The sequence below is a fragment of the Calonectris borealis genome, chromosome 12 (genome assembly GCF_964195595.1).
Source record: "Calonectris borealis chromosome 12, bCalBor7.hap1.2, whole genome shotgun sequence".
Classification (NCBI taxonomy): domain Eukaryota; kingdom Metazoa; phylum Chordata; class Aves; order Procellariiformes; family Procellariidae; genus Calonectris; species Calonectris borealis.
Genome location: NC_134323.1, coordinates 19,958,131 through 19,983,919, shown reverse-complemented (window position 1 = coordinate 19,983,919; position 25,789 = coordinate 19,958,131). Strand labels below are relative to the sequence as shown.

Sequence of the window (25,789 nt, the reverse complement as noted above, 5' to 3'; positions counted from 1 at the left end):
AGCAGTCTGCTTTCTAATGAGGTTCAATTTGTGCAAAATAAACACCGTACCACAGTGACCGCGCTTTAGGAAAGTTTGAGGTTGTACAGTCATCTGCTGGGATCGTTTTAAATAGTTGTAACATGGTTAATAGTTGGTCACCTACTGCTGATTAAGATTTACATTAAGTGCAGAAGCACCTTTTTTTAAAATACAAACATTTTTTAAAATACATGCCTCATAGGAGACCTGCCTCTCCCTTTTTTTGCTAATTTAGAGCTTTGAAGTTTAGGTTGCAGGCATTACAAAGATATATACAACTACAGCAAAATCATACCTGTGTACTGGGAAAAGGGGTTTTTTGGCATTTGTTATGACTGTTGCTTCTTCCAAATATGTTTGCAGAAGATACAAAGCAGTGGCTTGGTAAGTCAGCAGCTTCCTGCCAGTTGTGGGTTTTATCGGACCCAGCAGCCACGGTCTGATGCAGAGATCCTTGCTGGCATCTTGGGGCTGCGTTAGATGTGCACACGAAGTAGAGGATGCATCAAACGACTCACAACTGGACTCTAGGTATACTGGAAATTACGGAAAATAACCAAATGTTGGCATTCCTGATGACAAATAATAACTGACCAGCATTCAGTGTTAGCTGGTCTATGTGGAACAAGACACATCTGTGTAGAATAAGAAAGCGTTGGGCTGCTAAGGGTTATGAAGATATTCTTCCTAAAGCTTAACATGCAGCAGGAGAAATGGGAGTGTAATTAAATTTTTAATGGGAATAGACCTTTTCATACTGACAATTCAAGACACATTGTACTCATTAACGATTACCAGGAGCTGTGCAAGGCATTTGGTTTTATGAAGGTAGCGGCTGAAGGCTTTAAAAGGGTCGTGATCACACCGAGCTAGGTGATAACAAATGCAATCAGAAGCCCTGCTTCAAAGAGCTTAGAGTCTCGGTCCGACTGAAGAGAGCGTTAACCCCAATCACTTGTGAAATGAGTGGTGGGAAGACCCGTGGCGAGGCTCCTGCTGCAGTCTGGTACCTGGTGCTCGACTCACGGACGGGCAAGAGTGTGACTGACAGGTCCGGCTACAGGCAGGGGGTTGCTGTGCTTTGCCTCTGCAAAGAGAAAGGGCCCGTTTCACTTTCAGTACGGTTTCCACATTGCTCCCAGCTTCTCCTTCCACCTCTCCCTATAAAATCTCCTGCTTGGGTATCACTGTCTGAGGCAAGAGCTGCACTACGGTGTTGGGTCCTGCGCTAGAGCCTAGTTTATAGTCTTCACTGCCTGTGCTTGTAGAAGGAGATGGAAGGGATGTTTCAGGAGATGCTGTAGGAGAGAAAAGAAACAGAATTAACACGGACCTGGATGCTGTTCAACAGAGCAGTGCCCAAATAAAACCAGCAAACCATCCTATGGACCAAGGAGCAGGAGCTTGGGGGAAGGGGCAGGGGGATCCATCTCAAATTCAGGCATGTTCAGGCATATTCTTCCTTTCTGGTTTGTGATGAGGCACAGGGTGGACTGATAGGCACGGACCAACTCTTCTCAGTGTTTGGCACTTGGGAAATGCCCCCAACTGCTTTTTAATCCTTCTTCTCCACGTCAGAGGAAAGCCTAACCTGCTGGCCACTATACTTCATTTACAGAACACAGCATCTCTCTAATCTCCCTTATTGCAAGGTGGCTTGAAAAAAAAAGCAAGCTAAAAGACATGATGCCAACATTTATATAGCCGAGAAATAGCAAAATATGCTACAAGAGGTAGATGATCATAACTGGCAGGAGGAGACTGTGTGTGCAAGACCTTGTGATTACATGGCAGCGGTTGTTAAATTGCAACTCATGTTCTACTTCTTTTTTTTTTTAATAGCATGGTCTGTTTGCTACTACAGCGGATAAATGGCTTAACAAATAGCCATTGCCTAGCAGCAGTGCCCAGAGTGGTTGAAGACGGTCTTGTATTTAGGTCATATTGTGTTCTGGTTGACAGCAACCAAGCTGCTTTACGTAGGGAAACTCTTGCCACTAATAACTGTGTGTGCTGCTTTGTGGTATGTCCCAGCGCTGCCTACCTTCATAGAAACGTAGGCAATCTTGATTTCTTTTTTTTTTAATCTTGTGATGTTAAGTAGCATCTCAGAATCCCTCTGGATCACGCTATTACATGAAAATCTCAGCTTCTCTTTTGGAAGCATATTTCCAGACTTCAGAGTAAAGAATTCAGCATGGGGGGCTGTGAACGCTCATTCAAATGCAACGCTTAAACATATAAATAAACCTAAAGCTCTTTTTCTTAACTGCTTCTCCTATTCAGTCCCTTCATTATGCTGACACTAATAGCGTAAAAAATGGACACGTACGGTTTGGAGCGGTGTGAATCACAGAGCTCATGTTGCTTGGGAGGACATGTCCTGGCAGCGGTTCCAGGTTGAGGTTGGGAGGTCCTGACTGGTACTGGAGATCAATGGTGGTTCCTGCAGTGCAAGTGGGAAAAGACATCATTCTTTGCATAGTTACCGAGAAGCCAGATGCGCTGGGCCAAGTCTCTTTTTTCCAGAGATTGTGGGAGACCTCTGTGGGTGGGGGTTAACGTCCTGGCTCGTCTTCGCTTCCTTCCTGCTCCGCTGTCCTCTCTGCTCTCAGCCTTCTCACTGTCTAGGGACAACCTCCCCGGGTGGCTGGGGTTTCAGCTCACAACCGACTGCGCTGTTCATCTGTCCCTGTGTGTGTCCCAGTTACTGCTCTTATCAGGGTTTCCCATATAGTTATCACTTTTGCATATTGCTAACAAAAAAAGTCTTGTCTTCTTGCAAAGTTTGGTAGGTTGCCTAAAATTCGAGTGCCCCGCTGGTGTGAAGCACCACAGAGTGCACCCACTTCTATAAAACTGTGCCTAGGTCAGATTTTCAGAGATAGGCTGGAAAGAAATGTCTTGGGGATGGGACTGGAGTGAGAAGGACCCGTGTTCAAGCTGCAATTCAACCTGAGCCTTCACCTCCCTCCTCCCAAGATCAAGTTCTCTGTACCACACATCCTCCACCCAGACACAAAGCCCCATCATGGCTTTGAAATAAAAGAACTTTGCTGTCCTTTCTCAGCAGGGTTTGTACCTCCCAGCAGCATCTCCTGCAGCAAGCTGTCGATCCTGGCCACGCCGAAGAGCTTCACGAACTGGACTTGCTCTATCATCTGCCAGGTGATGCTCTGCAGCGGGGGCAGCAGGAGGAGGATGTCGCTGAACCGGCCTCGGGAGTCGTACTGGCGATCGTTGATGTAGTCCTCCAGGTTGACTTGGACCTGGAAGCGCATGTTCTTCACCTTCCCGGGCTCGCTCAGGCCTTTGCAGTCTGGGAGGGGAAAAAATGAGGTTAATTGCTGGCCTGTGTAACCAGAAAGTGTTACCCTGTCAGTCGGGCTCTGTAGAGGGAAAAGGATGAGATGCTGGTGATCCTCTGATAATTATCTCTCAGACTCTCCAAGTTTAACGGACAGGTTAGCATTGGGCTGCCACATTTCGTACCTCATATGGAATAGAGAAACAGTAAGGGGAATTTGAGGGGAAACAGTAATTTGAGGGGAAACAGTAATTTGAGGGGAAACAGTAAGAAAATAAGAGCTTGCTTCAGATGGATATGTCTGGCTCTGCCATTAGTGGAAGCATTTAGAAGTTGAACCGTATTTGTCCTTCCAAGGAAACAGCCTGGAATTTCCCGTGAAAACTTCGAGTGCCGACTACTGCCACTAAATCCATGCAGGTTTAGTGCCTATCTGTTGCAAATACACCCACTGCAGCATCAGATTCTTCTCTTGATTTCCTGTCTTTGACCTGTGGTCGATCCGGTTTTCATGGGCCACTGGTCCAGTTTTGCTTAATCATCAAGTAAATGTGCACTCTGGGTAGGGTGAAGTGCCGGGGTTTACAGCTTTCCACTCCTGCCTCTTCTGCTATCTAAAACAGATTTCTGACTCACTGGACCACTTCCTTCACTGTCTACAAAGAATCCACACCACATTCTAGAGACCATCAAGAGATTAGACAAAGTGGCTAACAAATTATTGTATGTCAGTGTGTAATTCCATGGACATGCCTACTTGTTAGCATGAACGAATTTCACTTCTGTAGAGCTTCACACTTTCATTTTAGATGAAATCACAGCACCTCACTGTCGCAATGATCTAAAGCTTCACTGAGATACCGATCAGCCGAGAAGGTAATTTGTCAAACTCAATTTAATAACGCGATTCTTATTCAGATTTGCAGCAGGCTCTTTGGCGAGCCAAAGTTCATGATGTTTGTAAAACTCCTGTATCTTGATTTCAAATCAGCGAACACAGCAAAAAATAACTCATGGAAGATGCTCTAATTTCTCCGTGCTAATAGATGCCAAAGACAAAAGGGCATTGTTCTGGACTTGGGATCATTTCCCCATCTCTTCCCCAAGCTACAAGGCGATACACAGTAAGGGGACAGGAGTGTTGTACCGGGGGAGTTGTGTGTTTGCTGTAGGGGGGGGTTGTGTGTTTGCTGTAGGGGGGATTGTGTGTTTGCTGTAGGGGGGGGTTGTGTGTTTGCTGTAGGGGGGATTGTGTGTTTGCTGTAGGCATGTAGAAACAGCAGTGCTTGGGGGAACCCGGGCTGGGACAGAAACCCCCGTGTTTGTGGAATGAGATACAGCAAAGGTTCAAAACAAGCTTTTGTTTGCCTCTGTGTGTTTCCCTCTTCTCCATCCTGTACGGATCAGCCCTGCCCTCGGTCGGTACTGGCTGCCAGATCCATTAACAGACAGCCTTGATATTTCTGGGTACTCGGAAGGGTTCAGCTCTCTGTGGTTTTTAATGCTGCTTTCTGAACTCTGATGGATGCTCTATACTGCTGCTCAGTTGACTCCCTTCGCTTATGCATAATTCACTACAGGCATATATGTCCTTAATAGTCATCTTCATTTCAGACCGATGGACTTTCCTGAAGCCAAGCTACAGAAGCAGCAAAACTCCTCGAGGGTCTGCAGAGTCTTGCACATCGGTCTGGCTGGAGTTAATACTTGCTAAATAGTTAAGTGTTCAGGAATAAGTCACTTCTAACATGTCCTTGCTGCGTTGTTGCTGTGTTGCTCATTCCAGCAGAGGCAGGGTGAAATGTAGAGCTGCTGCCGAGGGGTTTTCCTGGTTATTGCAGAGCCCTCAACTCCTTTTCAAGCCTCATGCTTGGCAATCAGGAAGGAAGCTTACCTGGATCAAAGAAGATGATGGCTTTAAGGCAAGCGTACTCATTGTCATCGATCTGGATGTCCCGCAAGGGCTTCACCAACTCGTCCAAGATTCTGGTGGCCACACGAGCGATTTCCAGTTCTGGGCAGTGCATTGGGATGATGAAGTCATTCCCTGGGGAGACAAGACAAATTCACCGTCAGATTTTCGCTCTAGCTCTGCAGACACAGTCTCATCCAGAAGTTACCCCAGGGCATGTTGCCAGATAGTCCCAGTGCCCATGTGCAGCAGATTTCCAGTGTGCAGCTTCGTACTCAGATTCACGATTGAAAAGCAAGCTGTGGATCTCCTTCTTTGGTGCTTAATTATCTCATTTGCACATGTCGGTGCACCCACACTGCACACAAAGCCTGCTCCACCTTCAGCTCTGGTTTACCCTCCGTTGTACCTAGCATCTGTTTGCAAGTGGTGTTGCATCTTTATTTTTGGTGTGGTTTTTTTTTTTAAAACAAAGTTCTCCCTCCCTCTTTCTTTAATGTGTGGCGTTCAAGGTCAGTATTCTCATTTTTCCAAGAATAATCCCACCTGTGTTTTTGGTGGCAGAGAGCTACATGAAAAGGAAATGCCTGTATTTGCACTATAATTTTTAATAGACCTTTCTGCTAAGTTTTTAAGCACCGACACCCAAATACCTCATTGCCTGTGTCCTGGCAATTTCAGTTACAAAACCAAGGCAACACAGTTTGAGATGCCATTTAAATATTGGGGGTTTTCTCATCCACAGTCTCAAAGCAGTAAGGGAATGGCTGTAAAAGTCCCAGTGAATTTGCTTGCTCCTTTTTACGCTTCTCCAGAGACTTTCTCAAGCACTCGGTCTTAAGCCGGGTGTGCAGACCATGCCCAGGAGTGCAGAGAGGATTTCAGGCAGGCAGGATACTTGGCAATGACTCGGGTGCGCGAATTATAAAAGCAGGAGTGTATTATTTCACTACTTTACCTAATAACAGAAAATCGGTGTACGGGATGGACCGCTTGGCTACCCCGAGGAGCAGGTGTTCCCCTGCGTGGGCTCTGAGCAAGGCAACCTGGAGATGGCACAGCAGGAAGAAATAACATCACGTTTGAAAAGCAGAGAACAGAATGGTGAGCTGTTGCTGTCTAGATTAAGCCAAATTTGATGTTTGTTTAGGTATGTCAGATCTACAGATAAAGAACCATTAAGAGCTAGAAATTATTAGTATATCTCCACTTTTCAGAAGTGCTACGTTCATGGCAAATTAAATAAAAAGTTGTCTTCGACTGAAAGAGCAAAGAAGGGCTCGAGTAACTTGAGTTCTTAGGAAATAAATGGCTTTTATATTCAACTATCAGGTATCAATAAAGGGAAAACCAGACCTTTTTTGTCTGGATCCCTGTGCATACTGAAGTGACCGACTCTATTATATTTTGGGGGATTTTGGCTACAGGACTAATTTTGATTGATCCCTTGTCCTTTATTGTTCTTCCTGTCCTGCTGGTTTATTGCTCTGCATAGGGTGAGCTATATGTTAATGTCAGATTCTCCTGTTGGAAGGTATGGCTGGGAATTCCTATCGAAGGCGGTGGGTTTGCAGGGAAGAGGCATTTGCATTTTACCTGGTCGTCAAGTGGGAGCTCACAAAACGCCGGGATGTATTTTGCCCATTCAACCAACACCAGAAGCTGCTGTTTCATGGATTCACACACGTCATTGATAGTTGCAACCTTCTTCATTGCAATGTCCGCGCTGTGCACCGGGCTCAGCGATGAATACTGAAAGAGAAACAACCCGGCTGCACTGGGACCAGATCTGTGCCGTTTTGCCATCCTCGATAGCAACGATTCATTGATAACATGGGGAGCCTTCGCAGACGTTAACCTCATCAGCTCGCTGACGAGATGTTTGCCGTTGCGGTTGCACCCATATTTGCTCGGCGGTGTATACTGTCCAATGTACAGCCCATGGTGAAGCCTCCACGAGGTGGTGCTCGGTCCCAACAGACACCCCTCCCTCCTCCGCCTCCTTCCCCACCCTCCAGGCTGGCTCAGGACAAAATCTGATTAATATTCCCGTTCCTAGCAGTAGCCAGCAGCACTGGGTCTCAGCTTCCCATCAATCCCTTAAATCAGCCAAACGCATGAAATGCATCCAGCCTTCCTCCCCCAAGCAGCTGTCTGGGACACAAACCACACATTTCCATCTCTAAAGAGCTGCATGGGGGGGAGAGGGTTAAAACACAATAATTTTTGAAAAGGAAGTGGACGCATCGCTGCATGTAATATGCAACATCTGGACCGTATGTTTCAGTGGAGAAAGGATATTTGCATAAGAATTTAAAGGAGGCGCAGGGTGAAATTCGTTGTGGAACATGAAATAAGAAAGCAATCAGCGTTAGCTGAAGCCCAGCAATTTTATTAGCTTTATTTTTCTCCCCTAAAATTGTTGCCCTGGTAAAGAAGTTACAAGAAAAGATATAATTGACCATGACAGGAACGGTATGTTCTGAGCAGGACATAACGTGCAGCAAGGAGAGATCAACTTCTGCATGAAATGCAGTGAGTTTTTAGGGGTACAGCAGCAATTTAGAATGGGGGCAGAGGGAACCCGGGGTCTGTCACGTCCCTCAGCCCTTGGAATTTCAGCTTTGCATCTCGCACGCCAAAAGCTGCATCTGCTCCTTGCAGGACATGTTGCCTTGATAATGCACCAAGGATTTTTACTGTCTGCTTTTGGATATCTCTAATGCATTTTCTTCCCTGGGGCTTTGTGCAAAAGCCATCCAAGGGCAGAAAAAGATCCAGCCCTGGTTGGTTTAGTGAGTTCATAACCCCATATGGAAGAGCTGAAGGCCACGTGCTTTTTTGGAGGGCTGTCCCCGCGTTTCATACCTGCTGCGCCATGGCCTCGGCCTGAGTGAGCACGTTGATGGAGAGAGAGCCGTTGTCCTCGTAGCTGCTCCGGCGAATGCTGATCCTGTCGCGTTCATTCTGGACGGCTGAAATGAGAGCGAGCAGCGGTTGTGTTAGCAAGAAACTCCCCACACAACCGATGGCTGTTGATACTTGTGGTCCCCAAAGCGGAGTGGATGGGGCTTTAGTCCCTGCAAGACCCTCCACCCTTGTTGGATGCTGGAATAAGAGCACCAGGGAGAGGAAAAGACCACCAGTGAGGGAGAAGACCAAGCACAGGAGCAACAGAGGGAGATAAAGCTGTTTGGCAGTCAGAGCAACCCACGTGGGACATCAGCTGGTCCCACTGAGCTCCTGGTATGGTGGGATGTCCTTGAGGTCGCATCTCGACTTACAGCAGCACTGGAAAAACCACCTCTGATCCCACCTCAAAGCAGCCTTGAAATGCCCCCCGCCCCTGAGGCATCGCAGGTGGTGGTCCCCAGGGGACATCTCCACCACTCCCGGGGAGCAGGAAGAGTCACCTCGTTAAGGAAGCTCCAAAGAAAGCAAGCTTAAATTCCCCGATCCCACCTTAAAAGCATTCCCTCAGCCTTCCCCATCCCACTGCTGATTTCAACGAGCCCGTAACCCCGACAGCAGTGCGGGCACACAGCCGGGCTACGAACCAAGCTGGGGTTTGTCTCCAGCTCTGCTGGCACCCTGTGCAAATCAGAGTGTCCCAAACTGTTAATAACAGTGGCACAACGCTACTTGGACACACTAGAGTGACCACTGCAGAGTGAAGATCAGCCCTGGGCTTTTTGCAAACAGAAAGGTACAGCCGTGCCACGGTAAATTAGAAAAAAAATGCTGATTTTTTGAGGTCCATTCCACCCTTTAAACCATCCTTTTCCCTGAAGCACAACCACATCTAGCCCCATGCTCCGTCAACCCTGCGTGTTGAATGCAAGAGATTTATTGCACTTCAGCAGCTTATTTTTGCAACACAGGATCCAAGAGCCGACTCGCTTCCGCTGCGGCCATCAAGTAAAACAGCAGCAGAGGAAAAAGCAGAATTTAGACTTAGATCAACTTTGGTTTCAGTGTTAGTTTCTCCCCTGAGCCTTATTGCCTCCGTCCAGCAGCAAACAAGCCCACATGGAGCTGGAGGAAGGAGCCTGAACGCAGACTCAGCGTTTTCCTGACAGCTCATATGTCTTGGCTAGGTAAAGCTCGGAAAGGCAGTTGTCAGGTCCTTAAAGCAGAGGGAGAGGGAAGATTTAGCATGTGGTGATAACGCAGCACATCCTTCCTCCTGCGTACAGCAATTCCAGGCTCCTTTTGGTTTTATTTAGGGGGAATGACTCAGACATAGCTGTCAAAGCGCGACTCACTCTGTGCTTTAACCCCTTGGATGTGAAACAGTGCGGGGTTTTGCCTCAAAGGTGGCCACTGGAGAAGATTTTTCCAGCAACGGGTTTTTTTTGCAGAGTCAGCAAAATCATTTCGCCATCACTCTTTCGAGACTTTACCTCGCTGCTGGGCCTTGCTTCAGAGCAAGCATCACTCTTTGCACGGGGCACGTTTCGCTGAATTCACGCAAAGGAGGAGACGCGGGCACCGTTTCGCACACAGGGTGGGAAGGGGGGGTCTTTTGTCAGCTCGGGTCCAACCACTGATCTTTTTTCCTAACCGGCCTCTGATGGGAGGCCAACAAAGTAAAAGGGCAGAAAACAAGTATCAGTGACAAAAATCAATATCTCCTGTTATCAGCAGGAGCATAATATTTATTTTCCATGATTTGGGGCTCAGCCTTGCTGTCAGTCGGGACCCGCTCGCTGCCGAGCTGGGTGTGCTGGGGGGCTGCGGGGGTCCAGCCACCAAAGCCATTTTGCGCCTCGGAGCCAACCTTGCCTGAACATCTGCAGGGGGCTGGGTGGGTACATCGATTTGTAAAAGATGCAACACACGTATGTGTTACTGGAGCTTTTTCAGGCTATGGATACTACGTAGAGGCAATTAGACATCAATTTAAAGAAAAAACAACTACAGCCCTTGGGAGGCTCCGCTACCTACCTTAACCAGCAGCACACATTACCCTGTGCATGGCGGGGGGGATGGAAAGGGCTGTTCAGCCCCCACCGGTCTGAAGGTGAAGGTGGTTATAGGAACCATAAACTATGATTAATTTGCAGAATAGATTAACCCTTCACGGCTTTTTTTGGTACACCAGAAAGATGAGCAGCAGCATCCAGCACTGAGTAGAACCAAGCCCACCCGAATCCATGTCATCGCTGACCTCCTTGGGAAGTCCCCACCCAACCTTCTATGCCTGGTTTCATATCAGATGCTCCCCCACGTCGCTCTCTGGGGGTGATTGGCTCTTTCTGCCCACTTAAAAGAAAAGGAACAAATTTTGCCTTTCCAACTGAGTTATTTTACCTAAGTCCCGCAAACCCAAGCAGACCTGGTCCTGGTCCCCGATGACAGACTCCTTTAAGAAGCCTCAGCCTGTTTTTCTCCCGGGTCCTTTTATGGCACATATTTCAGTGCTTCCCTCATGCTCTGATAAGCTCAATCTTCAAGTGTAAGTGGATGGTACAGACCGACTTTCTCAAGGTGATTTGGGTGTTATCGCTGAAAGTACCCAAGATGTGATGGAATTAGCTACAAAAGGGAGTTAATCTTTTACCTGCCACAAAATGAATCTATTACTGTGTGGTAATTATATTGCTATATTTATTGTGCTTGTAAAAGGGAAGGGATAGGTCAGCCGTGGTGAGGCATCGGGAGCGCTCGAGGGGTGTGCTGGCGCTGAGGGGGCTGGGGCTCAGACGTGATCTTGGCTTTGCAGTCAATAAAACTCAGCAAACTTGCGGGAAGGACTAAAATCCCAGTGCTGGATCCCACTGTCTCCCAGAGACTACTATTTCCGATATATGCCTGGCAAAAGCTTTGCTCGCCTATTTTTTTTCTCTAATCCTGTCCTCTGCACAGCGTTCCAGTTCCCAAAGTCAATAAGCACCGGGAAGGGCCACTGCAGCCCCGCACGAGGGGACGTCAGCGGGAGCGAGCCCCCGCGGTGCTGCCGGCCAGGGCCAGCGTGGCCCCGACCCGGGCTTTCCCCCGGCAAAAGGGGAGAGAGGGCGAGATGGTTCCCGCATCTCCCTCCAGGGAATTGTCCACGGCTACGGCATGTCCTGACTGTGGGAAGCGGACGGGAAAACAAACATATTCTCCGTCTGACGTAGAGAAGCCATCGGAGGGGTTTTGTTATTCAGAGCAAGCCTGGGTCCTTTTGCCACGAGCACATCAAGGATGCCGGCGGCCGGGCAGGCTGCGGAGCACGCACGGCGGTTCTTGAGCAAACAGCGGTGTGTTTGTGGGATTGCAACAAACCCGTGTTTCCCAAACATTTTGTCCTTGCTGCCTTGCCACATAGGTACAGAGCCTGTGATGAGGAACCTCCGGGGAGGCCAATAAATATGGGCACAGGCATTGATTGGAAGGGGACAGCAGCAAACCAGTAACTTTCCATGGCAACTGCAGAGGTTAAAGCCCTGCCTACGTGGGAGTTACCGTTTCCATTATTATTTCACTAAAAACATCCTCATTTAACGCCGATGGAGTTGGAAATGTATTAATAAATGGCATAAAGAGAGAGCAGGAGGAGGGAGGTGCGAGTGCCGCAGCACGGTGCCGACATTCACCAGCGCTCACGGTGTTTCTGTCTCCACCAATAGCTGCCTGGTTAATTTATATGCACAAATAATTTTCTTCCCCAGGCTACCTCTGATTTTGTAGGTGTGGTATATATTATTTACAAATAAATCCCAATGGTACATGCACATTTAATCATTTCACGGGCTTCTGGCCTGATTTATGACTATCACAAAGTGGGGAAGATCCTTTAACTTTTCCATCCATCTCTGCAATAAACTGCAGTTTCAGCATTCTAAAAGCTGGCAGAAGAGATGTGCAAACAAAAGGCATGAAACAAGATAGAGGTCCTGTGAAACGCTAATAAAACTGTCCTATAAACCTGTCCAATTTAACAAAAATAAATAAAAAATAATCTCAAATCCTCCCACTGTGTTGTGGCCGTAAGTGATACAATAATTCTTTTTAGTTCTGCGTAAAACTAAAGGAGTTCATGTACACATAAATTACTTTAAAGGGGATAAGAGGTTAAATGTTAACCCCTCTTTTTTTCACCAGCAAACTGAATCCTGACAGTGCAGCGCTGGCATTTCAAAAGGCTTCCAGGTTTTCAGATGCTCAAGTCCATGTAAGTAGATGACCTGGCTCACTTGAAAAATCACACCCTGCTAATTTAGTCAAGGTTAAACATGATCCCAGTAAGATGCTAAAAATAGTGTCCTGCTGTTTTCTTTGGATGTTTAAGTAGCTGGTGCACTCCTCATTCACTGATGCTGTAGTGACCAAAAAACTGACCAGTAACGATATGTGAAACAATAGAAATCGAACCTTCCCCTGTGCAAAGAGAGAAAATCAGAGAGAAGAGCCAGAAAATCCCCAAAACACCCAGACCGCCCTGCAGTACAGTCCCAGCCTTAACCACGAAACAAGAATAAAGGAGTGAATCTCCAGTAAAAACCTTAAGTCCTGTTCATGGTGGTGTTTCAGGAGACAAGAAGGGATTTGCGTTCAAGCAAGCCTTTTCCTCTCCCCTCATCCCAACTTTAATGATTGTTTACTTGTAGTTATTGAAGTGAATTATTGATACCAAAAATGCAATTGGGATAGGAGTGTTCCTGAATGAGCTAATTTCTAGGAAATCTGGGGACTGAACTTTCCACAAGACTCAAGTTTTGGCCCTTTCTTGCTCTCGCTGGCGCTGATGGAACCTGGATCCCATCTCAATGCACAAGCCTGGAGGCGTAGGGCTCGTGTGGGATGGTCCTGGTCCTTTCCAAAAGCAGGATGAGTGTACAAACAAGACAATCTAAAGGACCCTACTGATGCTTTTCTCAACATACCCTGCCCAGCTGCCCCAAATCCATAGGGAACCTGTAGCCCGACTGCACTGTGCTCCCAGGACCAGCCCGCGCTGAGACCCTCAGTCCTGCACCTACGCTGCTGCCCCTATAGACAGCCAGTTTAAAGCTAGCTCGGGTATTTGCATCATATGGCTTTTTTCAGGCATAAATTTCCCTTCTACCAGGCCAGATAACATAGCCCCTCTCAATCTCTTATGAGTTGTTTCCAACAGGGGAAAAAAAAGAGAGAAAGAAAGATCCAAATGTGTCACGTCACGTCTTACAACACAGGAAGATTGGAAAAAAAAAACACTCTGGATCCAAAATTCCAGTTTATCAGTTAGTTTTGCTGGGGAAGAGCAAGTTTCCCCATATTGCGCGCACACCCGTCGAGCAGTGGGTCAGTGGGACGCCGGCAGTGGGGAGCGTGCGAGGGTGACACAACCCTGCTAACCCCACCCCAGGTGTATTGTCACAGACAGGCTAGAAAAAGGATCGTTTCCAGCTTCTTCCCCTCTCCTGTGAACAAACAACGCTATTACCACACCCTGGAAAGTCTGATTGCTATTACATGGGCTGGCTGGAAAGTGGTGTGCCAGAGAGAGAGTGTCAAGCCCTTGCGTGCCAGTGCGGGGACAACGGGACACATTGAGTGTGGATGTCACAGCTGCGGTCTCCCAACATGAATCGGTGCATGCCACCAAAAAATTATGCACAAACATTTGTATCATCCTCGTACTGCTCTATCCCAAGACATGGCTTCTCTTTTTCCCCTAATGCTTCGCAATACTGTTTAATATTAATCTAGAACCACCCCAAAGCAAATAACCGTGTTCTTTTTGTGCACACAATTGTGCAAGAAAATTTCCTGCACACATGCTTTGGATATAGCTCTGGTCAGCTAAGCTGATTTCTGCAAAGCAGTTGCTCAAGGTGCTTTATAATCTTCCTTACCAAACACAGGAGCAGTTTGTGAGCACACAACCTGACTGTGCACTTATAAAAAAGTTTCAAAGAATGTGACTATGTGGAACTTGAAATGAGTCACCTTCCATCGGGCTGCAATCAATAATGAAGGCGTGAGCCAAGGTTTTATAACTTTTACCATAAAACCAATAAAAATCATGCTTCAGCTCAAAGAATGGAGCTGATAACCAGAATTCAGCCTTTCCAAGCTGTGGAGCTTGCTGCATCGGCAATTGGCTCCATCCCCGTCTAGAACCGACCAGATACGCTTCCGTTTGGTCTTTATTACTTTGAGGGCTACTTTTTTTCCATCTGCTCTATTTACTCCAATTTCTCCTAAATTAAACCAGCAGGCATTTTTGCTACATCCATGACCTATGCCAAATTGCAAGACACCCTTGTTCTCCAGGAAAACATATGGTCAGAAGGTTGGAAAGATTTTTTCATCACCAGTGAAATCTTATGAATTACCAGAAATCAGTGACAAATTTTCCCTTGGTTTCAGCGGGACCATGATTTCACCCCTTGGGTAAGGGAGGTTTAACTCGGTGGCATGGAAAGAAACTCTCAAGTTCCTTTCTAGCTCCCTCACCCTTTAGCTGTCGGTGGGTTGGAAAACAGGGCAAATGGAGGGTGAAGCGTGCTGAAACCATCACCCAACTACCTGCACATCAGGGGGATGTACCATCTGTTGTGGGTTGGGCCCCCGCGTTGCTAAACACGCGGCGTACAAAGACAGTCTCTGCCCAGAAAGCTTGGAGTAAGTAAATTAATATCACCCGTGCTCTCCCACTGTGCAAACACTGCATGATCAGAGTTTCAGAAATGCTGTGATAGGGCCCAAAGTTTCCCAGGGAAGCTGGCTGTAGGGAATTAAGGCATAGGTGAACAGAAGTGTTTTTTCTCTTGCTTAACATTAGGCGCTGTCACACTTAGTGTTTCCTTTAGTGGTTGGAAGGGCACTCCCCGATGGTCACTGGTACCCAAATGCTCTACAGTGCTCCACCTCCCTCTTAATACAGCCAATGGGAAGGCCAACAAAAGGCACCAGCCAATATTGGATTGGCCTTTCAGTACTCGTGCTAATGGTGGCTCAATAGTCCACCGTGAGGACAGCACTACCAGAGGGTTTGACTCTGAGTCAGGTCCCTACTCAGGGGACACAGGAGCCATCTGCCCTGAGCCACGGAGGAGCCCCTCAGCACCACAAGGCATCGTGGTCAGGCTGTGCTTTGCCCTAAGGGTGGCACCAAGCTACATGAGCATCAGCCAAGTCAAGCGCCAAACGCTACTCTGCAGTAGTCAGTTGTTGGCATTCATGAGACTGAGGACGGCAGGTCCTCACTGCGGTTGTCACAGCTGGGATGAGGAGTCGCGCTAGCAGGTATGTAGCAAGGGAATTTCTGTTGTGAAACAATTAGAGGCTAAATAAACCCGGAAGAAGCCTATCTCCTTCGCAGTATAAAAATATCCTAAAGAGACCAGCCTCCCAGGAAGGGAGAATACTGTCACAAGGCTCTAACTGAAATTCCCGTCTGATAAGATAGGAAATGGGGCTTTCAGCTTCGACAACAGGAAATCTCTCACTGCGACACATGAGCATCATCTCCCTGGGCCAGGGCTGCTGCTGCTCTCCACCATACTCTGCAGTGGCAGCAGGGCCAGAGCCAGCAGCAGGCAGTTTTGAAATGTCTCTTTGCACCTACCTTCTTTCTTCATGCCAGCTCTGAAGCACTTCTTCAGCCTGCAGTACCTGCACTGGTTCCTCTTGTCTTTGTCTATCACACACTGTCGGCTGAACCTGGGAGGAGGTGGGAAATAGAACATGGAGCAATCAGCCTGGCATCTGCACCCCACGCACCTCGAGCAGCCCCAAATACAATCCCAGACCTCACCAAGCTATGCGTTGCCAGAACCTAGAGAAGTGCCAAAGGTTTGCATGAAATGGATTGAATCAACGTTGGCATGGCCCGGTTCCTCATCTTCCCCACCGCCGTTCCTGCCAGCTGGCAGCGCAGCGATTTCAGACCACCCACCCTGCGAGAACTGTGATGGTTTTGGCTGTGAAAGCGTGATGGTGACTCAAGTTGTGTTGGTGCCTGGCAGTGTAGGAACTCTCCCACTTTCAGACAGTTATTGGGTGTTCGGCGTCGGGACTCGTTTGATCCCGTTTGTTAACACTGTCCTGCTTTGCATAGAGTAATTACACTATGGGCCACCAGCTCTTTTGTGTCTTCAGCCTAGTTTTGAGGCACGTGGCCTCCTAATTTCTATTCATTTCAATGGGGGATTTAAGAACCTATGTGCTGTTCAAGGGGTGGCCCACGTAGACTTGGCAGCTCTTGCCACAGTGGGTGAAGCGATGGAAGAGGAATCTGCCATGCAGGGAGGAGACAGTGTGGGTTGCTCCGGGACCATCATCAGGCTGTAAAAGCTGAGGCACTTTCCCAGTTTGGTAAAAAGCCAAAGGTACAAAGGCCCAAAGACTTTCCAAGGAATTCACGTCTGCGATAAACAACAGAGCTCCGAGCTGGGCTAAATACAGCACGGCTCACCAAATAAGGGTTTGCAGACAAGCGAGCGTTTGCCATTTGCTTGGCTTCGATGCTGTGGATCTTCCCTGAGCTGCCAAATATCACAAAGATTCATGGATTCCTGGGGAGGGGCAACAGCTCCCCTCCTAGGAGACTGATAGCTGAAATTTCAAAGAAATCAGTAGTAGCTGTTGCCTCCTCTTGCAGGGATCCCATGGTTCCTGGGATGGGCACCGTGCGGGCGGACACTGCTGTCACCCCACGTGTCTTTCATGGCTGGTGTGTCCTGGAGCGATAAGGACCCCAGGAGCATTTTGAACAAACAGGGTCACTTGTGCTGCAAAAATGTGGAATGCTCTTAAAGGAGGAAGAGCTCTGGAACAGAAAGAAAACTTCCAGGGTTTAATTAGAGATGAAGGGCTTGAGTGTACTTGGGTTTTTTTCTGCTTACTCCTGTACTAAAATAAACACCATTTTTCTAAGGTCAACCAAGATAGCTGCTGTATAATTTATAGCCTCCTCCTGGCAAAAAAATTCTCTCAAATGTATACCTGTGTGCCAAAGTGGACATGAATCATCGCTGGTCCACGCTAGGTTCTTAGAATGATTGTAAAATCATCAGTCAGCATAGCTAGTTTGATGTATTTCAAAACAAAAATGGAGACGCTGTGGGGGAGGTGGAGGCTGTGGGGGAGGTGGAGGTTTCGGAGGTGACAAGTTCTTGGATGCTTGTTGCTTTTTACTGGGAAAATCAAGAAAGACTGCGTTTGAGATGAGATCTCCGGAGCTTTGGTCCTCTGCCACCTTGGCTTTCCCTTGCTGGGCTGTGACGAGGTCATGGTGTCACTCCACACCCAGAATCTGTACTTACGTATTTTACACACCAGTCAAACCTCAGGTCTATAAGTTTCCCTTGATTTACACCGTGGGGAAAGCAACGACAGTGAACTCATGAAATTGATTGCTCAGTGTCACAAAAGGTGTCAGAGTCCAAGATGAGATAGGACTTAGCTTACGCCTTAGCTCCCTGTCTTCCAGCCAGAAACTAAACTGCAGTGTTACTGTTAGCATTCATGGCATGGTAACTCGACATTTGGGATAGGGAACCCGTTGTACAACCCGACCTCCACCCCAAATTATTTACAGCGTCAATAAATTGTATTTATTTACTGCAGAAGGGGCAGGTACCTGCAGGAATAGACATGGTTCTTGCGGACGCTCCTCCTGAAGAAGCCTTTGCAGCCGTCGCAGCTGGATGCCCCATAGTGTTTGCCGGTCGCCCGGTCCCCGCAGATGGAGCAGAGGGAGCCGATGCCATTGGTGAGCAGGTTGGTGTTTGCCGATTCGGCTGCGATGGCCTCTGCGGGCAGAGAACAGGGACCATTAGAAGATCCCTTTGTGATGGAAACCAGAATCAGCTGACAGCAAGTTGCTTCTTTTAAGCAAAGCACGCACTGACCCAGCCACACACACGTGTGCACACGCGGTATGTGTTGCTAGTAAAGCCTCCAGATTGATGGTCATGCTCTTCTCAACCTCAACTGAGAATAACTCAGTTGCTTGTCTTCTGATATTGGTGTTTTCCTTCACTCCAGTGAACAGAGAGTTTCAAGCTGCATAACCCAACATGCTCATGAGAATTTAACAATTACCACTACTTTTCTTGACAGATGCAGAGACCTTACCTGGATGTGAGATACATGCTTTTGAGGGATGGGGAGCCACCTCCCCAGTTAGATGCCTGGAGAATGTGGTTCAAAGTTGGTGCCCACAAAAGCAGTGGAAAGAACATCATTAACTTGAATAAGTAGAAAGCAGAGAAGAGACAGCAGAGGCAGGAAGGATGAACACGACAAAGGTGTTGGAGATAAAAGGCTGCTCTTGAGAGCTCCTCTGCAGCTGGAAGACAGAGACAGCAGCTCCACAGGGGTCACTTTAGTTCTCCTAAGTCTGGTTCCTGCTCTGAATTGCCCTCTGAAGAGGCTCATTGCTTTCCACTGGACAGCAATAGAGGGGTGCAGGAAGATCGACCTTCTAAATTAGGGACCTAAAATTAGGTCATATGAATGCCCTCTGTCATGTCCTCTGTTTGCACCCACTCATTTGGGGCAGGAATAGCTCTGCCCCTGCCTGGCCTGTGTATACACTGCTGAAAACTCCCCTTTAAACCTCTCCCCTAGCCTTAACCACCAGACTCGCTGCCCTCTTAATCCTCCTAATTTGAGGCACAGCTTGGGGAAGGAAAAAAAAGAAGAGGAGACACTTGAGAAGACGCAGATGACAGTGTTTACATCTCGCTGAGAGAAGGAATGTTTGTGGAGTCTGTCCTGACCTGGGCACTCACTGCAGGATGGTTTTATGAATTCATCGCACCTCTGGGAGCATGTTCTTCGCTCCAGGGGAGCCGGTCTCGTGCTACAGTGACCTCGGCAAAGTCTCTGGGACAAGACGCATCCTGCCTCGCAGAAGAGACGGGCGGTGATGAGAAAAGCTCAGCTGCTGCTGTTGTATTGAGCAATGATAAATCTTAGAGAAAATTACTCAAAGGGAAGGAATTGGCATCTGATCTGGACAGTCTAGAAAAAGTTTTCTAATGCATAATGCATAAAAATAGCTTGGGGTAATCCACACACAACATGCATATATACAGAGAGAGAGAGAGAAGGCTATTTTTGTATATGAATACACATAAAAAAATTATAGTGAAAATATTTGCTATGCAATGAAAATTGTAATCAAAAGCCAAAAAAAAAAAAGCCAATAAAGCTTTAGTTTTTCAAAAACTGGAAAGTTTTTTAGCTAAGGCTAAGACTAAGACATTTTTAGCTAAGAATTCGCAAATGCAAAGGTCAGACTTCCTTTCGCTCCCTCAAAAAACCCTTTTGATGTATATTTCACCTTCTAACATATGGATGAATAAATAAGTAGGTTGCAGCAAGATGGGAGCAACATGACAAGAAAGAATGACAACATCAAAATCATTCTTAGGTCATAATGACAGGAATTGAGATTTACCTTTCCGAAAATCCATGTGAGATGCTCCCAGCTCTGACATTTGTCAGTGGCACTTGGGTCCTTTGGGAACATTTTCTGTATCAGAGGTGCTTAATGGTAATTTGCACTGATTTTTTTTTTTTTTTACATTGATTCTTCATTGTATTTTGCTTGATAACTCAGTATTAAATGAGCTGTACAAGAATATTCCTTTGAGGGTAACTGTCCTGCTAAATGTTCGTGCATCTGTTGCTCAGATAAACCATAAACAAATACGCCGGGTGTGCTGAATTCCATTTAAAAAATTGCACAACAAAAATAAAGATAAGAAAGCCAATTTTCCCTTCACTCCACTCATGCTTTCTCTACTGACTTCAGAGGAATCAAGCCGAGGTCATACAGTTTGGGTCTCCAATCGACCCTTCATCTTTCAGCTGTGTCCAGATTGCAAAATGTTGCTGATGCTGGAAAGCATTTACTCACCAGAGGAGACTTTTTTCGCTTATGTGAGTAGGACATGTGAGGAGCTGCCTGCTGGTATAAGGAAGAAATTAATAACCTGGCCTTAAACCAAGTATTACTGGAAGAAGGACCATCAGCACTGAACCTGTGAGGGTCCACGGAAGTTAGCAAACCAAATTTTGCCCTCGCTTGTACCCATGAAAACACAGGCAAGCCCATGGACTACGGCTGAGTTGGGTGGCTCTATGTCAGGGCAGATACATAGCTAAAAGTTCAGTCCCTGTTAGGTAGCCACGTGTCCTTTTCAGCTTGGCTGAACATGAACAGAATTTTAAAAAGAAAAACAAAGCAAAGGAAAGCCCTAAGCCAGTAAGCAGATGTTAATTATGATGATAAATTGTAATTACAAAATCCTGTCACCAAGTAATGATGAGTTCCAAATGAGAATTAGCTCAGAGAAGAGCAAAGGCACAACCAATATCGCACGCATCTGAAGACTGTTTCGATGTGGCTTTCAAACCTACCCAGTATTTGGGGAGTGTCTGGGTTTCCCCTGGTCTGATCACTGCTAGGAAAGGCAGAGGAACGCCAGGATCCTTGCCAGCACAGTCGCCTGCCCAAGAAATCAGCTGAAAACTGCAGACCGTTTACTTCAGCCCTGCCTGACACAAGGGGATAACCTGCTCAGAACTTCATGGAACGTGTTGTGCCTCTCTAGAGGGGTTGCTACCTGGAGCTCAGCACCGCACCGAGATGGGCTCAAGAGCAGCTAGGATGGGTCTGGTCAGAGTCCTGCTGGCTCACAACTACTGAAACAAGCTCACAACTGCCCTCACCACCCTCGAGAGAGACGCTCAGAGACATGTATTGGTTATAGATGCTCATCCCTGTGGTATAACAGAACAGTTCCTCAGCCATGCCACTGAAATTCCTCCTGGAGAGGTGCAACTGATGATGTTCTCCAAGAAGAGACCATAACTCATCTTGACCTTGCGTGGGTCCCAGGCTGAGCTGAAGACCTGTGGTTGTGGGCAGACTCCTCACTAGGACATTCACTGGCAGAAAAATCTGAAGTTTCAACCATCTTTTGTGAGTTATATATAAGCAGCGTGCAGATTGGGAACTACAGACTACTTAATGCTGATGAGAGCTTCCCAGTGGCTTCACCAGCTTTGGGGTCAACCAAAATGCATACAAATTTTTGTTATCTGATGCCTCTGTATGTAAGTTATTAGCTAACCAGGGCTGAAATGAAGATGCCAAGTTGTATAGTGATAAGAAATGACGGTGAGGATGGTCTCAGTGAGGATGCTGCTGCGGAATGGTATCTGGCTTCCATTCAGAGCTGGAGTTCTGCATGACACCTGACCACTGCAGACCTCTTTGCTGCTTTTCCTTTCAGTTATGTTACTGGCTACATGTCCTCTAGATGCGTATTGTATAGAAGAATTACCTTGCAATACTTTCCAGAATGGCTTTTGCTTTTATCTACCCAGAAATCCAAGCCAGTCGTGGTGCACATAATTTGCAGCTAACAAATCCCAGAATTACATGTGCTGGGCTAGAATGTAAAGAGAACATAAATGCGGGTTTAGGGCATGCACACGTAGTCAAACTTGGTGGCCAATGCCAGCATTGCGAAACCTGTGCATACAATGTAGGGCTGGACGTGGGCTGGCTCTGAAGCCCTGGCCATGTGCAGGTCAGCCACTTTCTACATCAGCTTTTAGCAAATAGAGGGGGAGTTTTTGAGATATAAAACATAGCTTTGGTTTAGTGTTCCCAAATCCTACAGTGACAATGACGAAAAGGCCAGCCAGAAAGGCCAGAGCTCCTCACAAACACCTCTGTGTGCAGCTTGAGGGGTGGTCAGGCACTGTCAAAATATCTTTGATGGCTTTTTCATGGTCTGAATTGGGTCAGGCTGCAGCGGGGCTGGGAACGCTGTTTCGCCAACATTGTGCCAAAGTCCCAAGGATCAGCGTGATGTCTGAGTGCTGAGATGGGAAAACGAGCACCACTGTGGGAGAAAGTGTTCGCCGACACTCGACTAAAGAATTAGTGCAATATTTCAATAATGCTTCATATTTTAAGCAAAATGACAACTCTGACAAGAGCGTGAGGAAATGGGTATTAACAGCACATAAAAACCAAGTGAGAATATGGCTTGTAATGCCAGCCAAGGTAAAGGAAACAAGTTTGTACAGAATGGGAAAATTTCTGCAGTTACAACACATATTTTATAAAGGAAAGACAGGATTAGCATTGATTTTTGTTCATTTCCTTTTGCTATTCTATCTAAAACAGACAATTTTTTATACTCCTCCTCCACTCCCATAATAGATTCTATTCTTTATTTTGAATTAGTCTCAAAATATTTGGCAAATTATGGGCTACTTAACGATGGAAAATCCAAAATATATATCTAGGCAAATCTCAAAACGATAACAGGTTCCTGAAGCAGAAAGCTTAGCACCGGAAGTGCTCCACATCATTAATCAACCCAAAATGTTGATGAAATAATATTCCAAAGAAGGAAACGGTTTTAAGAAAGCATGACCTTATTTGAAAATATTCTAATTTTCACTTTAAAAATTGTTCAGAATGTAAGAAACAGTCCTGAGTCCATTAAAATAAATATTGCACCCCTTCCTGTTCGTGTTTATATAGAAGGCAAAACTGCCATTAGTTTTAGTAAGGGAAATAATACAGAATAATCTTGCACAGTGGGAAAGATATGGTTTAAAACAATGCAGTATATTTTTAAAAAATACCTAAAATGAGGTTATTTCTTGATTATAACAACTTTGAAAACATTTCTGAAACTACAGAGTATTTGCGTGAACTGTTATTTTGGGTTACCTATGGGAACTGAACTCAGCTGGTTAGCAATATATTTCCATGCATGGACATTTCAGGTCTTTTTTGAAGTTATTTTTACAAACTGTAGAAGAGGACACTTACCCAAGACAAACAAGCTAATTTCAAAACAGCTAGTTCCTGAGAGAACCGGTTACTCATTAACAGCTAGACAAATAACACAATACTGATCTAGATAAACTTCAGAAAAAAATCAACCTGTCAGTTCCACAGCATGAAACAACAGAGAGCCCCAAACAGGTTTTGGTAGTTAATTTGCAAAATTATATTGAATTTTGAGGAAATTTGTACCACTCTAAAAAGTTTAAAGTATCTTTTTGTTCATCAGCAAGTGACAGAAACATCTGTGTTAAATAACATTTCTGGAGTAGGATGGCAGATGGAAACTTTTCTGCAAGAATAAGAAATAAGATTCAGTGTATCTGGAGTTGGCAAAAAAAAAAATTGAAAATCTTTTATTTAGGGACAGACAGACTCTTTCTTGAAGTCAACTTTAAATTCAGATTTCTTTGGGCTTTTTAACTCTACTTGTCTCCTGACGTTCCCCCATGTCCCACAATAATATGTCTAATAATTTTGTATTTTAGACAATAGCCCTACTGAAACTCTGATTTCTTCTGATGAGACAGCTAGTGAGCAAACGTGAGACCCTGAAAATCCCATCTTAATTTCACTAAGCTTCTTAACAAATTAAATGAAATGCTGCCAAAACCCTCCAAAGGCATTGCTAACTTTGGAATCTCGTTCAGCTACATGGTTGGTTTCATGCTATATATCTCAAATGTCCTTTATTTTTCACACAGCGGACAGTTAATTTCACAGAATACTGTTCACTTTCTGTCAGCTGTGACTACTCAAAACCTAAATATCGTGCAATACGCTTTATTTCTGTGAACAAAGCAGAAGTCTTTGCATATAAACACTCACGCCTCGCAGCCAAGTTCTTTGTGTGCTGTAAAGACTTTTAGACCATCTTGGTAGCCAGAACAAAATATAAGGCAAGTAACGATTTGCTTCTCAATCCAAGTACCTAGGAGCAAGTTAGATTAGACACATGGCGTATGGTCTGAGTAATGGACACAGGCCATTTGAGACAGCATTTTTTTCCAAGGATTAAACATGAACCTAAGTCATATATGGGAATGAAACACACATTTTAAAGAAGAAATATTGGTAATAACTCCTCTTATAAGCCATACAGGGGGACAACCCTATGGCGTGCCACGAAGAGCTCTACCAACATTTACAATACCTTGTGGGCTCTTCAGGACATGACGCTCAGCCCACCAAGAAAAAGAATAACTCAAAATAGGACCAGCAAGTGAAAGGGTCCCATTTCAGCCCAAACATAATTGCAGATGCAACAGAAGTTGACAGGTCAGCTGCTTAAATATTACCCCTTCCACCCTTTGCCCCACACCTCCTACCTGCCTTTCCTAGGCGCTCAGCTTTATAACAAAGGTAGTGGAGGTTATTCAAGAGGAAGCGAACAGAAATCTCACCAGTGTTATTGGGGAGCACCCGAAGGTTGTCAAATTCCAGCATGGTGTAAGAGGAGTCCAAGGAGTCGACGTAATCTGGCATATCCATGTCCATGATGGACTGACAAAGCTTCATTATTACTTGTCAACAGCAAGGGAAGCAGCAAAAAACAGCCCTGCTGTCAACCACGGCCAAGGTTTCCTCTGCAAAGAGAGACACCCCAGCCCTTGCGATGACAAATCATTACCCAGCTCTGCCCGCAGTCCCCTCCCCGTGCCAGGAGAGAGGGGACGAAGCCGTTCCCTCTTGCGCACGCAGTCCCTCCCTTCCCGGGGTGCATCTGTGGTCTCTCGGTCCTGATAATATGATGTAGATAAGGCCTAGACTCAAACGACTTGGATTGCATCTTCGGGTCAATACAGCCCGTTTTATGGCTGTTCCTGCACAAACATTTTGAAAAGGGCTGCGGAGAGGCGTTCGCGCCCCTGCGCCGCTCTTCCAGGGCAAAGCAGTGGTCACGTCAAATAACACCCGTGCCGATGTCACCTTGCTCGGCTACCAGCCTTTGGGAAAAGACCAAATGATGTCACTTGGAGCTGGTGAAGACAATAAGTCCGTCTCACCGCTGGTTGAAGACTACCAAGACAGGTCAGCATTGAGAACCTGAGGCATTGCCATAAGACACCAACAGTGCTGCACACCGGATTACACCTTGAGTTACTTCTTGAAGGGAAAAATGAGGCTTCATTGCAGCTGTCCGTGCGGTTTCACCCTGCCCCATAGGCAGAGAGGAGGTGACTTCTCCCACCCACCATCCACTGTCCCTATCACCTGCATCTTCTCCTTCCTGACTCCAGCAGCCCCAATCTCCCAGAGCTCCCATTGAGAAAGAGCTCGGTTGTGGTTGCGAGTCATTAGGGCAGAAGATTTCAAGCAATGGCAAATGATGAAAATGGAAAAGGCTGGAAGGAACCGGGCAGACTCCCTTGCAGATGTGTGGTGTTGCATTTCACGCTGACCCATGCCTGGCTTTTCTGGGAAAGGCCCGTATTATGGAAGTACAATTCCAGTTTTTCCCCAGAGGACTGTGGTTTTTGTTTTTTTTTTTAATTTACTGAATTTTGCACAGAAGTTCTTTCCTTGTTAAGACTCATGAGCTGTACCGCAAAAGACTGGAAATAAAACACAGCCATGCAAAGTGATATAGCTTGAAGTGCTTCGTTTATTCCTGGTTTCATCTTCCAGATGCCTTCCCTGACATTACAGTTCCCCCTCCAGTGACGTTGTTTTGTGTCAGAGGGCCTTTCCTTTCCATGAGCTGTTCTGTAAGATCCAGTTCAACATCCTGTTGAATCTGGAG

The 25,789-nt window shown here is 46.3% G+C and overlaps 1 protein-coding gene across 1 annotated transcript; it reads right to left on the bottom strand.

The window, feature by feature from the left end:
- Nucleotides 1-1,042: 1,042 nt before the first annotated feature.
- On the bottom strand, nucleotides 1,043-24,615 carry LOC142087366 (hepatocyte nuclear factor 4-beta-like). The gene is made up of 10 exons (XM_075161523.1): nucleotides 24,450-24,615; nucleotides 17,800-17,971; nucleotides 15,784-15,878; nucleotides 8,109-8,215; nucleotides 6,837-6,992; nucleotides 6,199-6,286; nucleotides 5,223-5,375; nucleotides 3,104-3,340; nucleotides 2,354-2,467; nucleotides 1,043-1,319 (listed from the first exon to the last, which is right to left on the bottom strand). Exons 1-10 carry the CDS (start codon nucleotides 24,562-24,564, stop codon nucleotides 1,183-1,185), a joined length of 1,374 nt encoding a protein of 457 aa, XP_075017624.1. The 5' UTR covers nucleotides 24,565-24,615; the 3' UTR covers nucleotides 1,043-1,182.
- Between the last annotated feature and the right edge of the window lie 1,174 nt (nucleotides 24,616-25,789).

What these genes read in the sequence shown, in the direction of transcription:
- LOC142087366 (XM_075161523.1), bottom strand. Translation starts at nt 24,564, where the DNA reads ATGAAGCTTTGTCAGTCCATCATGGACATGGATATGCCAGATTACGTC. An exon ending in AACCATGTCTATTCCTGCAG is followed by an intron (nt 15,879 to 17,799) that starts GTACCTGCCCCT and finishes ACCTCCTCCCAG; the next exon opens with GTTCAGCCGACAGTGTGTGA. An exon ending in CATCATCTTCTTTGATCCAG is followed by an intron (nt 3,341 to 5,222) that starts GTAAGCTTCCTT and finishes TTCCCCTCCCAG; the next exon opens with ACTGCAAAGGCCTGAGCGAG.